The 15,947-nt window shown below is 43.3% G+C and overlaps 1 protein-coding gene across 1 annotated transcript in view; it reads left to right on the forward strand.

Annotated features, from left to right (window-relative positions):
* The window catches only part of myot (myotilin), a 33,511-nt gene that overhangs the window by 5,200 nt on the left and 12,364 nt on the right, over window positions 1-15,947 (forward strand). The window contains exons 2-8 of the mRNA XM_085287867.1: window positions 1,218-1,250; window positions 1,500-1,686; window positions 1,893-1,955; window positions 2,050-2,191; window positions 7,040-7,063; window positions 7,745-7,864; window positions 7,949-8,150. Coding sequence (XP_085143993.1) covers window positions 1,243-1,250; window positions 1,500-1,686; window positions 1,893-1,955; window positions 2,050-2,191; window positions 7,040-7,063; window positions 7,745-7,864; window positions 7,949-8,150 — 746 coding nt within the window. The 5' untranslated portion in view covers window positions 1,218-1,242. The remainder of the gene's footprint in view (window positions 1-1,217; window positions 1,251-1,499; window positions 1,687-1,892; window positions 1,956-2,049; window positions 2,192-7,039; window positions 7,064-7,744; window positions 7,865-7,948; window positions 8,151-15,947) is intronic.

Consider the following 15,947-nt stretch of genomic DNA (forward strand, 5'->3'; position numbering starts at 1 on the left):
AATTTAATGGAAAGAGACAGGTTATCGACCAAAGACAGAAAGAAGTATTTCATCCCCTAAAATGCAGTCAGAACAAGCTCCCACAGATTGGCTCAATCAACCTACCAGTCGATCAGTTACAGATTCGCTTGATCTCAACTCGTATGTATAAAGCACACCCGTCCACATGATCAGTTTCTTCCATTCCAACCTCTCCATCACCACGGGCAACACCAGAGAGCTGCCAAAGGACGTCAGGGACAAGGCTGTAGACCTGCACAAGGATGGACTGGACTAAAAGACCATCAGTGCGCTATAATGGATTGAAATCTTGCGATGCAAAGTCACCCTGCTCAAGAAGGCACATATACAGGCCCGTTTTAAGTTTGCCAGTGAACATATAAATGATTCAGTGAAGGGTTGGCAGAAATCAAAAATGTGAGAATGTGTGTGACCCAAAGAACACCATCCCAACACTCCAGCACACCTGTTTGAACCTGTTTTTCTGCTAAGGGTACAGGACAGCTTGACTAACATTAAGCCCCATTAAGAGGCCAATGGATGGAGCAATGAACCATAAAACCAACAGCCAGAACATTGAAGATGGGTCATGGATGGGTCTTCCAGCCTGATACTGACCCAAAACATACCGCCATGTCATGGAGTGGCTGAGCCCGTCTCCAGAGCTCAGTCTGACAGAAAATCTATGGAGGAACGTGAAGCTTTGAGTTGCTGAGCAGCAGCCAAGAAATCTAAAGGATTTAGAGAGTTTCTGTAAAGAGGAGTGGACCAAAGTCCGTCCTGAGACATGTGCAAACCTGCTGAACATCTACATGAAACGCCTCACCACTGTGCTCGCCAGCAAGGGTTTCTAAGCCAAGTATTAAGTCATGTTTATTAAATGAAATGAAACTACCTTCAAATTAGAGACTGTTCACATCTTTGTGAGTAAACTCACAAATTCAGCGGGAGATCACATAATTACTTCCCCACTGCACATGTGACTCGTGTGCAGAAGCAAACAAAAACTGAACCGTGTTTCGAACTGTTGGAAAAAACATTGAATTAATATGATTTAATGGGTTGGAATCTAATTCTTGATTAACATCTTATTAGTTGCTAAAAGTCTGTGCTGGTGCTTTGTAAAATGAAATGTATGTGTTCAGTCATACCTGCAGACACTCATTTCTACAACACTGTAGCACAGCATGTTTGAGAGTGTCCCTTTGTCTTTGCAGGACCTCTGTCACTGCAGCCTGGAACATGGAACAGTAAGTTAGACCTGCACACAAACACACGTTTCCTTTTCATGAACCATAAGTAATACTTGACTCAATTTAACCTAATTTTATCATAAATCTTTACTTTAAATTTCTAATGATTGTAAGATGGAGACTTACTTTTTGTCCTTAACAATAAGGAAAGAATCCCCACAGTGTGACTCTGTATACAGACTTATGTCCTCACAACCCGAGGAAGCATCCAAACACAGATTTATTCATTTCATTATTGGCGATTAGAGTCCAGAAGGTGCAGAAGAAGACAAGCACCATGTCTCTGACCATCTCCTCCTCCTCTGCTGCTGCATCCTCCACTCGTGAGCTCTCCTCCTGCTCCTCCACCATCTCCTCCTCCTCCTCCTCCTCCACTCTCCTCGGTCAGAGACACTCCAGCCTGGTGCAGCCGCTGTGTGTCAGCCCTCAGAGGGTAATTACAGCCATTTAAAATGAGTCATTTCACCTCATTCGATAAAACACACGAGTATGTTTCATTAAGGGGATAAACTGGTTAAATAGCTAAATGTCATTTTAATGTCCTGTAATGTTGAAAGCAACCTTTTTGTAAATAAAGAAATGGACATGGCAAATGATTTTCAAACAAATTAGGTGATTTATATTATTCCATTTCCCCAGACTCAGAGTCCCATCTACAACCAGCAGCATTCAAGCAGCGCAGTGGCTCCCACATTTGTTAAGGTGAAATAAATGTGCAGAAAATCAGAAACCATACTCATATGAACCTGTTGTCATACCTTCTCTTGATCATGGTCATCATTGCTCCCTCTGCCAGTGTCTCCACGACGTGTCTACGGTGAAGGGTCAGCTGGTGGTCCTGGAGTGCAGACTGAGGGGGACTCCGCCCCTGCAGGTTATGTGGTACAGAGAGGATGAGCAAATACTGGACTCCGATGATTTTAGGATACTCCGCAAGAGTGAGTGTTTTCATACTTGCTCTGATTTTCCTAAATCTTGGTTCTAACATGTGCTCTCCATACCATTATAAGAGACAGTAATTAAAACTAGACAGCGGAAGGGGGTGATGGAATACACACCCTTCTGCACCTTAGGGTCAGACACACAGGGCAAACAGGATTTAAGCTCTGAAAAAAATGTTTTCCTAGAGAAAACTATAATTTGTATCGCAAAGATTTCTTCACCGTGACTGAAAGCCACTTCCAGTCTACAAAATATTAAATTTTCATATCTGTAGAGTTTATTATATTGATGTGGTGACAGTGTAAAGAATTTCAGTGAGCTGAAATTTGGGAGCCGATTTAAATGGACCTCTATGGGGAACAAACAGGGAGGAGGCTGCACTTTGATGGCATTTGCGAGGAAACCGTTACTCCTATGTCACTGAGGATGACACTGAATGAAAGAGGGCAAGGATAGTTACGTGTATATATATATATATATATATATATATATGTATATGTATATATATATATATATATATATATATATATATATATATATATATATATTAGGGGTGCAACAATACACAAAATTCACGGTTCGGTTCGATATTTTTTCGATACAAAAAAAAATGTTCATGCCTTTTTAATTTGTCATATATTACATTTTCACGGCACATTCCGCACCACATCTCTGTGCGTTCATCATTTGTTTGAAGCCAGCTCACCTCCTGCAACCACTTTTCCGAGAATACGTGCTTCTTTTGTGGTTTGGACTCCTTCTGATATTTGTTTGGAGGTGGAGGAAGACCAAAGTAATTGCTTAAAGGAGCTTCTTCAACAGAGTTCTAAACAAATATCTGTCCTCCTCCTGAAAATCTTATGTACGCAAACACGCGTTGCAACTTCTTATCTTGTGCGTGTTTTTTATTTTGACAGCGAAAGCGCACCTGCGGACCACTTATGTGCAGCCCCGGTTATTTAGCTCGTCATATTGCAGCCACAGAAATTCTTTTGTCCATGAAACCATAAAGCTGCACTTTCTTTTTGCCTTATAGTCTGATTTGTCATAACTTCTCCGTTTTGTGGTAAGCTTTTCTTTGGCTGTCACTTCTTCACCCTGACCTGTCTTATTTGGCTCAGCAGAACTAAAATATATATTCTGCTGCTTTTACACAGGCACTCACATAACGCTCAGCGATTCTCTGCGCGATCAACCTCTCACATGTTTAAGCTGCGGGAGATTTCACTTGTCATGTTTGCATAGTAAGCTAACGATTAATAAGACGATGTCAGAGGAATTGGTGCGCAAATTATCATCACTCACAGATCAGTGCTGTCGCTCTCTATACACAGTTCGCACGATTGCAAAGTGAAAGCAAAAAAACAAGCGCAAATTCAAATGCGATTGCAATATGTCACATATTGACAGTGGCTCACCGATGCCAATGACATAATTACCCAGCTACATTTCCGAAAGAATGCAAAAGCATTGACATATATTTGTCCTTCCTACGATAGCCCGATGGGCAGGGCAGAGATAGATTTTGGTAGCCCGACTGGAAAACTCGCTAGCCCCGGGACGTCGGGCTAGCGATATTGCGAGCCCTGTATCTGATTGAGGAATCACTCATCTTTGGAAAAGAGAGTTTATTACAGAGAAATGGCTCTTTCCAAAATAAAAGCTATACTATACGCTTCTTCTGGGCTATATTCTCAGCAGCATATTAAACATATCAGGTCCCCATAAGGAGAATCATGTGCTAACGGCTGTCTAAATTACTCGGGTAAAGTTTGTAGCGTGCTTGTTGTTTTTGTCTGCTTCCACTTGTCTTTGCACTAGGATGATGTCGGTGTAAATGTGCAGTCATATTCGTTGTGTTCCCACTAGTGCTGTCAGTGTAAATCTCGTTGAAATGACGTTAACGCCACAACACGGCAAATCTCCGTTAACGAGCTACCGTGGATTGTCCCGTGCATGGGGCTGGATGGCCAACACGTTAACGAGCTAACTGCGCTAACACACTAGTTCCCACCCATGTAATTGAGCATTGCGTGGCACATCCAACATACTGTTTTACTTTAGTCCATGACTCGCTTACCTTCAGGGTCATACGTCACATGAAAACCAAAATAGTTCCAAACGCCAGATCTGAATGAGGGTGGGGGAGGTTCAATTTGAGGTTCAATATGTATATGTATGTATATATGTATATGAGGAAGAGGGAAAGGAAGTTACAAAACAAAGACAAAACCAGTGTGTCAGTGTAGTTAAAAGGGAGTTTTTCCTTCCCACTGTTGCCAAAGTGCTTGCTCATAGGGGGTCATATGATTGTTGGGTTTTTCTCTGTATCTATGAAGCGCCTTGAGGCGACTTATGTTGTGATTTGGCGCTATATAAATAAAATTGAATTGAATTGAATTGAATAGTTATTGGCATCGGTGAGCCACTGTCAATATGTGACATATTGAAATCGCGTTTGAATTTGCGCTTGTTTTTTGCTTTCACTTTGCAATCACGTGAACTGTGTATAGAGAGCGACAGTACTGATTGGTGAGTGATGATAATTTGCGCACCAATTCCTCTGACATCGTCTTATCAATCGTTAGCTTACTATGCAAACATGACAAGTGAAATCTCCCGCAGCAAGCTTGCACAGAGAATCGCTGAGCATTATGTGAGTGCGTGTGTAAAAGCAGCAGGATATATATTTTAGTTCTGCTGAGCCAAATAAGACAGGTCAGGGTGCAGAAGTGACAGCCAAAGAAAAGCTTACCACAAAACGGAGAAGTTATGACAAATCAGACTATAAGGCAAAAAGAAAGTGCAGCTTTATGGTTTCACACAGCAAAATCTCCAGTGTTAAATTAACACTAGAGAGGGTCTATATGGGTCCACACCTCTGAGTGTTAAATACAACACTGTTGAGTGTTAAATTAACACTTTTGACAGTGTTATATGTTTAAAAGTAACCTAGTCAGTTTTGAAGATTAACAAAGACTAACACTGAGCAGTGCTGATTTTCTAACACTGGAATATTTCTAACATTTTGAGTTATTTGAGTCCCACTGAAAACACTACGTCCAGATGAACAGATTCAACCTTTTGGAATATAGAATGCAAATGATGGTTGATAAATAGCTGGGTATGGAATATGACCACTGGCTAATTAAGGCCAATTCATAGCCAGTCGCCTCAAGGGACTTTATATTGCATGGCAAAGACCCTACACTGTAAAAGAAAACCCCAACAATCTAACGATCCCCTATGAGCAAGCACTTGGCGACAGTGGGAAGGAAAAACTCCCTTTTAACAGGAAGAAACCTTCAGAAGAACCAGGCTCAAAAAGGGGCAGTCATCTTCCGCGACCGGTTGGGGCATAGACAGCATTGTTTGTTGGAAACATGAAGCCAATACAGAAGAACCCTAAATGTACATTCGGTCTGAAGTCTACCAGATGGCAACAGCTAGCCTAATTGAAACCTATAGAAATCTATAGGAAAACAGCTTTCTTTCTTTCTTTCTTTCTTTCTTTCTTTCTTTCTTTCTTTCTTTCTTTCTTTCTTTCTTTCTTCCCACCTTAGCTGGTTTTTGCAATCAAGATGGCAACGGTAATAATGCTCATCTTGATGCTACAAAATGGGACTTCAGAGACCAATGGATGATGTTACTGTAGCTATATCAATGTTTTATACAGTCTATATTCTATACTGTCTATGGGGGTTGAGGGGACAGAGTTGCAGTGGTGTATACAAATGGGAAGTCGAAAGATGTGAGTGGAGAAGAAATGCTCAGTTCCCAAGCAGCCTGAGCCTTACTGTGAACTGCCTTTCAGTAATAGGCATAGTTGTAGTGAGAAAGAGCAAAATGCAAGGCAGCACCTCGGAGCAATGTTATCCATCGCCCCTGATCCTCTTCCTCCACGGCCCTGTCTGTCTGTGAGATGAACTTTTGTGGGGATGTCCGTGACTGTTCATGAAATGCTGGGCTTCTCCATCTTCTGGGGCCGGCCTACGGTGGAGCTCTGAAGATGAGGTGCTGCTGAAGATCATGAGTCCTCCTGATCCTGAATGAATTTCAGTCCAAAGTCTTGTAACTCGTATAAAGTTTAAATGAAGTACGGCCAAGCGATAGGGTCCCACAGTGACCTGGGTTGGTGCCTTTTTTTTCGGGTGCTTTCCCATTCAAATGAATGGGGAAAAATTCTGAAGTTTTTTGGGAATTTTGCAGAAACCGTGTGACAAATCGGTACCCAAAGTCATAGCTCACCATTCCCAATCGAGCCGCACAAAATGATATAACATGTTGGGGTTGTCTCAAAGCTGCGGGGTGAGTTTCGCAGCAAGATTTCACATGATCAGATGTTTCGCAGCAGAAGAAATTTCAGACTGGGGCTGGGAAGAATAAATCCGACAAATAATAAGAAGTGTGCTACTGCATAGGCGACCTTAATAATCATTAAAAAAAAAAAAAAGACTGAAACTAGTAGAAACAAAATTAAACATTTTCAAACAATAAAAACTAAACTGACGTAGGAAAAGCTACTCTGGAAACTAACTGCAACTAAACTGGATACAAAAAAATCAAAATCAAAGCTAATTAGAAAATACTAAACTATAATAGCTGGTTTGGATGAAGGATTAAGCAGAAATACACTCCTCGATCTCACCTCTGAAGAGTGTGTAAAGATCCACACCCTGCACTCAAACATCTTTTTATCCCACGGTTAAGAGCTCACACGGGTCAGATTAGAGGCGCTTAGATGTTTTCTATCCAGAAACAGAATTCAATATATACAACTCTGAAAATATTATTACCGTGTAAATTCTCCAGAAATGATCTCATCTCTTTGCTTATTCTTCCAGAGGCCAGTTCTGCATCAGTGCCGGGTGAGTACCTGATGTTAATTACATTCAAACTCAAAGAGAAGCCATTTCCCCAAAGTGTCAAACCTACTCGACATTGTAAGATACAAAAAACAAAAAAACAAAGTCTCTGAAATTACTAAAAGTGATGTTTCTGTGTTGTTATTTAAATTTTCTTTGTTTTGTTTTGTTTTTGAGAGAATCCATGTTCCCCTCTGCAGGTGAATAACTTTCCAAAGCCTGTAAGATCAGAGAAGAAACATGTGCCCTGGATGGTTTATGGTATCGAGCTTATAGAGGATGGAGCATGGACCACATGACCAGAGTCACTGAACTATTAATTTGAGCCTCATGTCTGAATCATCAGTTTTTAAGTCTCTTTAATGGTAAAGTCAGGGCTTCCTGTACTGATCGAAGTGAGGTAGTTAAACCAAAGAGGCGTCTTGCGATCGCAGTAGCTCTCTGTGATGAGAGGGGAAAGTTCTTTCCACTAAAAGAAAGTGAAACACTGACAATTTTACATGTTGTTATACAACAGTGCTACTGGTCTAAGACCGTAAAAGGCCTCCATCTTTAATTGATATGGTCCGTTTGATTTGATAATAGGGGTGTGTTTCTATAACAACCAGGGGCAGTGCGTCTTTGATCATGTGTGAAACTGCAGCCCTGGCGTCTTGATTACCAATGCTGTGTTAACCCCTGCAGAGGAGCTGTGTACGCTGGTGATCACTGAGGCCTTTCCCGAAGACTCTGGCCTGTTTAAGTGTGTGGTCCACAACGCTTTCGGCACTGTCTCCTGCTCAGCCATGCTGGAAGTTTATGACGGTGGGAAGTCCAGTTGTACATACCACAATGTTTTCCAGTTAAAAGTTCACATAGTGACTCTGTTACTTTACACCCCACACGCAGACCTGGACGAGCAGTTGGAGGCCGAGGCCATTCATCAGGAAGCTGTTTCTATCAGGCAAGATAAAGAGGCCATGTCCCAACAAGAGACTTTGTCCTGCAGAGCAAGCAGCAGAGACTTTCCTCCAGGGCTGTCAGACAGTATCAACCTCCCTCCTCCTGAGTGGCCTGACAGCGCTGTAGAAGATGACATCCCTGTTGCAGAGTGAGTGCATGATGGTCTCATGAACATCCAACAGTATCTACAGTGCAGTGCAGTGCTTTTGCATGTTTATCACACTTACATGTTTCAGATCATCAAAGAATTTTAAATATTAGGCAAGGATGACCTGAGTAAATACAAAATGCACTTACTTTTTCTGTGTGAACAAATAATTGCCTCCTGAAGCTAATAACAGCTTGTGCCACCACTGACAGTAAAAACTGCAACCAAGCTTTTGTGATAACTCACAATGAGTCTCACCGAGGATACATTTTGGCCCACTCTTCTATGCAGAGTTGTTTTCATTTGGCTTCATGGGAGGGTGTTTGATGATGAATGGACTATTTAAGCTCATCTTGAAGTTCAAGGTACAAACTGACATCCTGAAGGATTACAGCAAGTCTCAAAAGCAGCAGAGCAGCCCCAGACCATCTCACGATGTTTGACTGTTGGATCATCATTTTATGAAACGCTGTGTTAGATTTATTCCAGATGTAACAGAACTCACACTGTTGCAAAATGTCATTCTACTGCTGCAGTCCCAAAATCTTAGAAATGGCCTTTTAACCATTTCCAGGCAAATATTCAAAAACCTAAGAAATCAGGAAGTGGGGAAAAACACTTTTCACAGCACAGTACAAATATTACATAACTCTGATGTCACTGTTTATGCACACTGATATGTATTTGTGGTTTTATGGCACTATTCAATGTGTATGACTCTACATCCCTGTTTTGTATAAAAAATACCCTTTTTTATTTACGAACTTTAGTTTGTTTTATACTGTATGGTATTGGATATTTCCTTTACGCATTTGTAGTTCTACTTTTATCCAGATGAGGTCGCTGTTATATTATTGCATTATCTCTCTCACCTGACACCGTACAGTCGATACTCCATACTTCTAAGAACGAGCCAGAAGTATGTTTGATAATTGATCAGAAAACAATTTCTACTTTCGGGGGAAACATATTTAAATTTACGCAGTAAATAGAAATAACATGTGTGTACTACGTGTAACGATGCTGATCTTTCGGAAAAACTAAACCAATCTGCCAGACGTGCGCGGTCACGTCACTCCGCGTGCTGCTCGTGAGCGCGCGGTGTCACCTGTTGCAGTCTTGCCTCGCGCTTCTTCTCCTCAGTGGAGTTTCGGGGGTCGCGCTCTTCCCGCTTCAGTGAGTCCTCTCTCAGGTTTAAGGACAGTGGTGTGGAAACGTTTACCGAGGTAAGAAAGCCCCCGCATGTGTCTGCACCGGTAGCGGCAATACGCATGTTTTTACTACCTGCTGTTAACTTTGGCTGTTTGGACTCCAGCTCGTTTAACTCCGTACTATCGCCGCTTTTTAATCTTCCAACAGGATAATTTTCCTTCCTTGTTTATATCGTGGAAACCTGATATGCTATGTCCTCCTTAAAAGGTCAAACTATGTTTAGAGCGCTTGGAAAGTGAACTTTGGTCTATTTAGGGGGTCGGTGTCATTTGGTTGGTGCTGTTTGACCCAGGCTGTGGGGTAGACGTCATAACTGAAATTAAGCCAATTAAGACATTTACGACGCCGTCAGGTGCGAAACGGTCATTCATCGCTTTTCTGGAGTAGCTTTCAGGCTGTCCTTTCTGTGTATACCATAAATATGTGGCTTTATTTAGCTGTTTAGCTGTGTTTGGTGAGCACAGTCCCCGCTCGGGCCAAGTGGTACCTCAGAATGGGCTATGAGCTCATCAGTACAGTGGCAACTCTACCTTCAAGCCACCGGCGGTCAAACAAAATGCTGTGATTGTCCTCATTCTTCGGTTCACATTCAGCTAGAGCGAGTGTTTGGCGGTGTGAAGTATGTTTGGCTGTCCAGCTATATATGAGCCTATATGATCTCATCTGTAATGTGAAGAGCAGACATGGCGTTGGTGTCCTTCAGAAACCCCCCCTCTCCCCGGTCTTCCTCTGTGTTACACACAACAACAGTTGTTCAGAAACTGTTGGCAGCAGTCTGGCAATTAAGGTCAAGTTGAGGTTCTTTGGCCGCCATCAAGTTTATCTGATTATCGATTAAATTATTTGATCAGGAAGAGGAAATTATCTGAGGCTGGCAAGGCATCTGTTGGTTTTTCCTACAGTAAAAATAACAGCCCAGATAAATGATGGTGCAGTGTACCTATTATGGCCGGTGTTCTGAGAAACCATCCTACTCTGATAAAACGTCCTACCCGTATTATAATTTGACGGTGACTTGCGACTAAACCTAACCATAACCTTAACCCTAAACATAACCTTAAGAAGTATTCTGGATGGGTGAGAGAAAAAGAAGTTAATTCGGCGTTGGTGTTGTGCGCCTGCGCCGCGTCTGCTCAGAAACATTGGGTAGGATGTTTTTTTTTTATTTATTTGTTTTTTTTTTTTTTAGGTAGGATTGATTCCCAGAACACCTGTTAAAGAGCACTTTAAAATCTGAAAATGAATGGGTTCGTTTTCTTTGAGGCACTTTGTGTGACCCAGCTGGCACATATAGGAGTGACTTTGTTTTCCATTTTCTTCCTTTTTTCTTTTATTAAGTACCCACAACCACTCACCCCCACCCCAAGTTCCATGGCTGTTACCAAGATATAAAGGGAAATGATAGAATCAAAGAATAGATTCATATTATATTGTTACTGTGTTGCAGTCAGTGAACTTCCATGGAAGTCTTTTTGTGTGTGTGTGTGTGTGTGTGTGTGTGTGTGTGTGTGTGTGTGCGCGTTAAACGGGTTGGGTCACCAGTAAAGTGTCTGCACCTGCCAGCCGATGTCCGAATACCAAGATTAATATAGCTTTGCCCACTTAATCACACAAACACACACACTTTCACAGGATTAGATCACAGACGCACACGGGCACATATATCATGTATTCAGACAGTAGCATTTAAAACACACACAAAAAAAATCCCACACATGGATCAACACATTGAATGCACTGTCATTAATTAACTGAGCCTCTGGCAGGTTAATATCCACTTACACAAAGCAGGAGCGTTTAACCAGTAGGCCTGAGCAGGGTCTGTTTTTTCAGGCCTTCCTCATATTTCACCAGGCTTGTAGGTATATGACACTATTTGTGTGGATATGAGGAATTAACCAATCAGATCTGAGAAAAATTAATCAGAATCAGCTGATTTCTTTGTACAGTGACTTTAGGATATTTAACAAAACCATGCAATGCAGTACATGGGCGTTTGCTGAAAGGCATTAGCTTTTTAAAAAAATTGTGTTGTTTTTTTCCCCCAGAAAATTTCAGCTGTGTACAAAAGTGTATAGGGGGACAGTCGGTGCTGAAAAACACATATAATCTCTGTTAAAAGCTGCAAAGAAATCATCTTTATGCCCGAGTCCCTACTTCCGGCGCCACTCCGAGCTGGCAGCCAGTATCAGCAGCTCCAACCTGACAGAGTCCTTTTTTCTCTTTAATATATGTTCCTCTGTTGTTTTGTGTTTATTGTTTTTGTTTTTCTATTGTGGACTGCTGTCCCCCACAATGGAGCTCAGAATTCTATGGACAATGGTGTTCTTTATTACATTTTTTACGGCGTCTTTGTCCGGAGAGCGCGTGGAGGTCCGACCTCCCATTGTTTACAGCAGGGATCAGCTGTTAGCCCTCGGAGCCTCCGCTGCCCTGCCTACCGCCAAGCAAGCTAACATCCCCCGTGAGGTGAGGAGGAAGAGACGCGGTACTCGAGCCGGGATCGGGCGTCGCAGTAAAGTTAGGAGGTACCGGCCAGCGATTCCATCTATTATTATGGGGAATGTGAGATCTCTCCCCAATAAAGTAGACGAACTGGCAGCCCTTACTCGACATCAGAGGAGCTACAGGGAGTGCAGCCTGATGTGCTTCACAGAGTCGTGGCTAACTGCGCTAACTCCGGACTCACACGTAAACATGGATGGTTTTCATCTGATCCGGGCCGACAGAACAACGGAGAGTGGTAAGAAGAGAGGAGGGGGTCTGGCTGTGTATGTGAACCATAGATGGTGTAACTCTGGGCATTTATCTATCAAAGAGACGCTATGCTGTAAGGACATTGAGCTGCTAGCGGTTAGCATGAGACCGTACTATCTACCACGAGAGTTTACACACGTGATTATGATAGCTGTGTATGTCCCGCCCTCTGCTAACGCTGCAGCTGCCTGTGAGGTCCTGCACACTGTAACCAGCAGACTCCAAACACAGCAAACTCAGGCCCTTTTCCTGATCTCTGGGGACTTTAATCACATCTCCCTGTCCATCTCCAGTCTATGTATAAACCTCTAGTACACAGAGAACCAGTAGTGAAACGCACCGTAAGGAAATGGTCAGCAGAGACTGAAGAGGCTCTGAGGGACTGTTTCCGTTCTACTGTGTGGGACAACCTCTGCAGCCCCCTGGAGGATGACGTTAACAGCATCAAAGACTGCATTACGGATTACATGAACTTCTGTGTGGACAACACCGTACCCATCAAAAAGGTACGGTGTTTTTCTAACAACACGCCATGGATAAATCCTGAAATTAAGGCTCTCCTCAAGGAGAAGAAGAGAGTCTTTAGATCTGGAGACAAACAGGAGCTGAGAGTTGTTCAGAAGAAGCTGAAATGGAAGATAAGGCAAGGAAAGGAAAACTACAGGAGGAAGATGAAAGAGCAGCTGCAACAGGACAACATCAGAGGGGTTTGGAACAGCCTGAAGACAATCTCAGGACAAAAACCAACCCCACAGGCTGCAGGAGACTTGGGGTGGGTGAATGACCTAAATAAATATTTTAATAGGTTTGATCAAACACCCACCCCTCCCACAGCATCGTCCCCCCTGCTGCAATCTGCCTGTCCTTCATCTCAGGACTTCACACCTCTCAGCTTCACACCTCCCAGCTCCCAGTCATTACACCCACCCCCGGCTTCTGTGGACTCCAACATACACACCCCTCCCCCAAAATCCACTCTTTCTATCTCAGCACTTCAAGTGAGGAATGAGCTTTGCAAGATCAAGGTACGGAAGGCTGCAGGTCCAGATGGCGTCAGCTCCAGGCTCCTGAGATGCTGCGCAGATGAACTGTGTGGCATCCTAGGATATCTGTTCAACCTGAGCCTGTCACTGGGGAAAGTACCACAGCGTGGTACTGGTACCAAAGACCTCCCATCCCAAGGACCTCAGCAGCTACAGGCCGGTAGCCCTGACATCGCATCTGATGAAGACCCTTGAGAGGTTTGTTCTAAACCATCTGCGCCCCCTGGTGAGGTCTTCATTGGATCCGCTGCAGTTTGCTTACCAGACTGGCATTGGGGTGGAGGACGCCATCATCTACCTCCTGCACCAAGCTCTGACTCACCTGGAGAAGCCTGGAAGCACTGTGAGGATCATGTTCTTTGATTTTTCCAGTGCTTTTAACACCATCCAGCCACGACTTCTGAGAGACAAGCTGGAGCTATCGGGAGTGGACCAACACATGTCCCAGTGGATACTGGACTACCTCACAGAACGTCCACAGTATGTGAGGTCACAGGGCTGTGTCTCTGACACGCTGGTCTGCAGTACGGGGGCCCCACAGGGACTGTGCTGGCACCGTTCCTCTTCACCCTCTACACTGCAGACTTCTCCATCAACTCCCCACGCTGCCACCTACAGAAGTTCTCTGACGACTCTGTCATAGTCGGCCTCATCACAGGTACAGACTCAGAGTACAGACAGTGGACTCTGGACTTTGTTGACTGGTGTCAGCAGAACCACCTGCTGATCAACGCCGGGAAAACCAAGGAGTTGGTGGTGGACTTCCGGAGACGCAGACCCACCACACTGACACCGGTGAACATCCAGGGAGTGGACATTGAGATAGTGGACTCTTATAGGTGGGTGTTCACCTGAATAATAAACTGGACTGGAGCCACAACACTGATGCTCTTTACAGGAAGGGTCAGAGCAGACTCTCCCTGCTGAGGCGGCTGAGGTCATTTGGAGTCCAGGGAGCGCTTTTAAAGACCTTCTATGACTCTGTGGTGGCATCTGTCATTTTTTACAGTGTTGTATGTTGGAGCAGCGGTTTATCGGCAGCTGAGAGGAAGAGGTTGGATAAACTCATCAGGAAGGCCAGCTCTGTTCTGGGATGCACTCTGGACCCAGTGCAGGTGGTGGGAGACAGAAGGACCCTGGCCAAAATAACATCTCTGATGGACAGTCTCCCACCCCATGCATGTAAATGTTGCTGAACTGCAGAGCTCCTTCAGTGACAGACTGCTGCATCCTAGATGCATGAAGGAGCGTTTCCACAGGTCCTTCCTCCCTGCAGCTGTCAGACTGTACAATCAGAACTGCTCCCAACAAACATAGATGTTTACATCTGCGCTGTAACTGCAATAAGTTAATCAACCGATTCACACTACAACCTGCTTTGCCTCTTATCTGTAGCTATTTTTATTTAAATGGCCTGCATTTGTATAGCGCTTTTCTAGTCCCTAAGGACCCCAAAGCGCTTCACACTACATTCAGTCATTCACCCATTCACACACGCATTCACACACTGGAGTTGGTAAGCTACATTGTAGCCACAGCTGCCCTGGGGCGCACTCACAGAGGCGAGGCTGCCGGACACTGGCGCCACCGGGCCCTCTGACCACCACCAGTAGGCAAACATGGGATTAGTATCTTGCCCAAGGATATTTGGCATGCAGCCAGGAGGCAGCTTAGGATCGAACCACCAACCTTCTGATTAGTGGCTGACCTGCTCTGCCACCTGAGCTACAGCCACCCCATATTATTTAATTTAATAACTGTACAATACTCTCTGTATATAGTAACCACTGTCCTTGATGTAAATATGTAAAAATTGTGTATGTTTCTGTTCCATGTCCTGTGCACTGTTTGTTTGTATATCTGTCTTTTTGGCTGCTGTTACAACCAAATTCCCCCTTGTGGGACAATTAAAGGATTATTCTATTCTATTCTATAATTTAAAGACTGGATCATGACTTTGTTCAACCGAGTTCTGACTATTTCAGTTCTTCTGAGCTCGATGGAATACTCATGAATGTACCGGTAGTTCACAATGTTTATTATGAAGTTTATTATAGAAGTTGTTTGTTTTTTGCAGCAGTAAGCTACACTGTTGCACATTTAAGGCCTGACAGCTCCTAACACTGCTTTTTTTTTTTTTTACATGACCGGATTTCATATGCATGTTACATGGACGATAGACACACTAAAGCTTTTACAGCAGTCTATACTTAAAATTCTGTTTAACTGTATGTGTATTAAACTGAGAAAGGTTAAACAGAGCGAGGGAAACAAACCGATAAGTGTACTGAGCAGAGATGTTGGCAAACTGGCAATTTAAAGTGTTACACTCTTCAGACAGAAGTTTTCAGGCAGCCAGTGTGCGCTATTTACTGATCTGCTGGTGTTTGCATTTATAACTGCCAATAAATGGAAATGGGAAGAAATGGGAGAAGCAACCTTCAACTGTGTTATGAGTTTGTTCATTAGAAGGCACTTTGTAAGAGTTGGTGATGAGACAAACAACCAGCTGATCTGAGCAGAGTAACTACACATAACAAATGTCTGATTGGTCTGTATCAGATTTTTAAATCCCCAAATATCAGTACTTGTCTTAAAAATCCTGGATCAGTCGGACTCTACTTTCAAGAAGCAGAAAGTCCACACAGATGCATCCATGTCTGTTAAAACATGCCAAATATTCCCAAACTGTAGTTAATTTGGTTCTTACTTATAGATTAAAACTCATGCTGTCAGAATTTTGAAACCCCCTCAGATAACACAGTACTGTCCAAAGCTATAAACC

Source organism: Mchenga conophoros, linkage group LG2, assembly GCF_057382185.1.
Source record: "Mchenga conophoros isolate Kocher_MC1m ecotype Shallow Benthic linkage group LG2, M_conophoros_male_GT1.1, whole genome shotgun sequence".
Lineage (NCBI taxonomy): Eukaryota > Metazoa > Chordata > Actinopteri > Cichliformes > Cichlidae > Mchenga > Mchenga conophoros.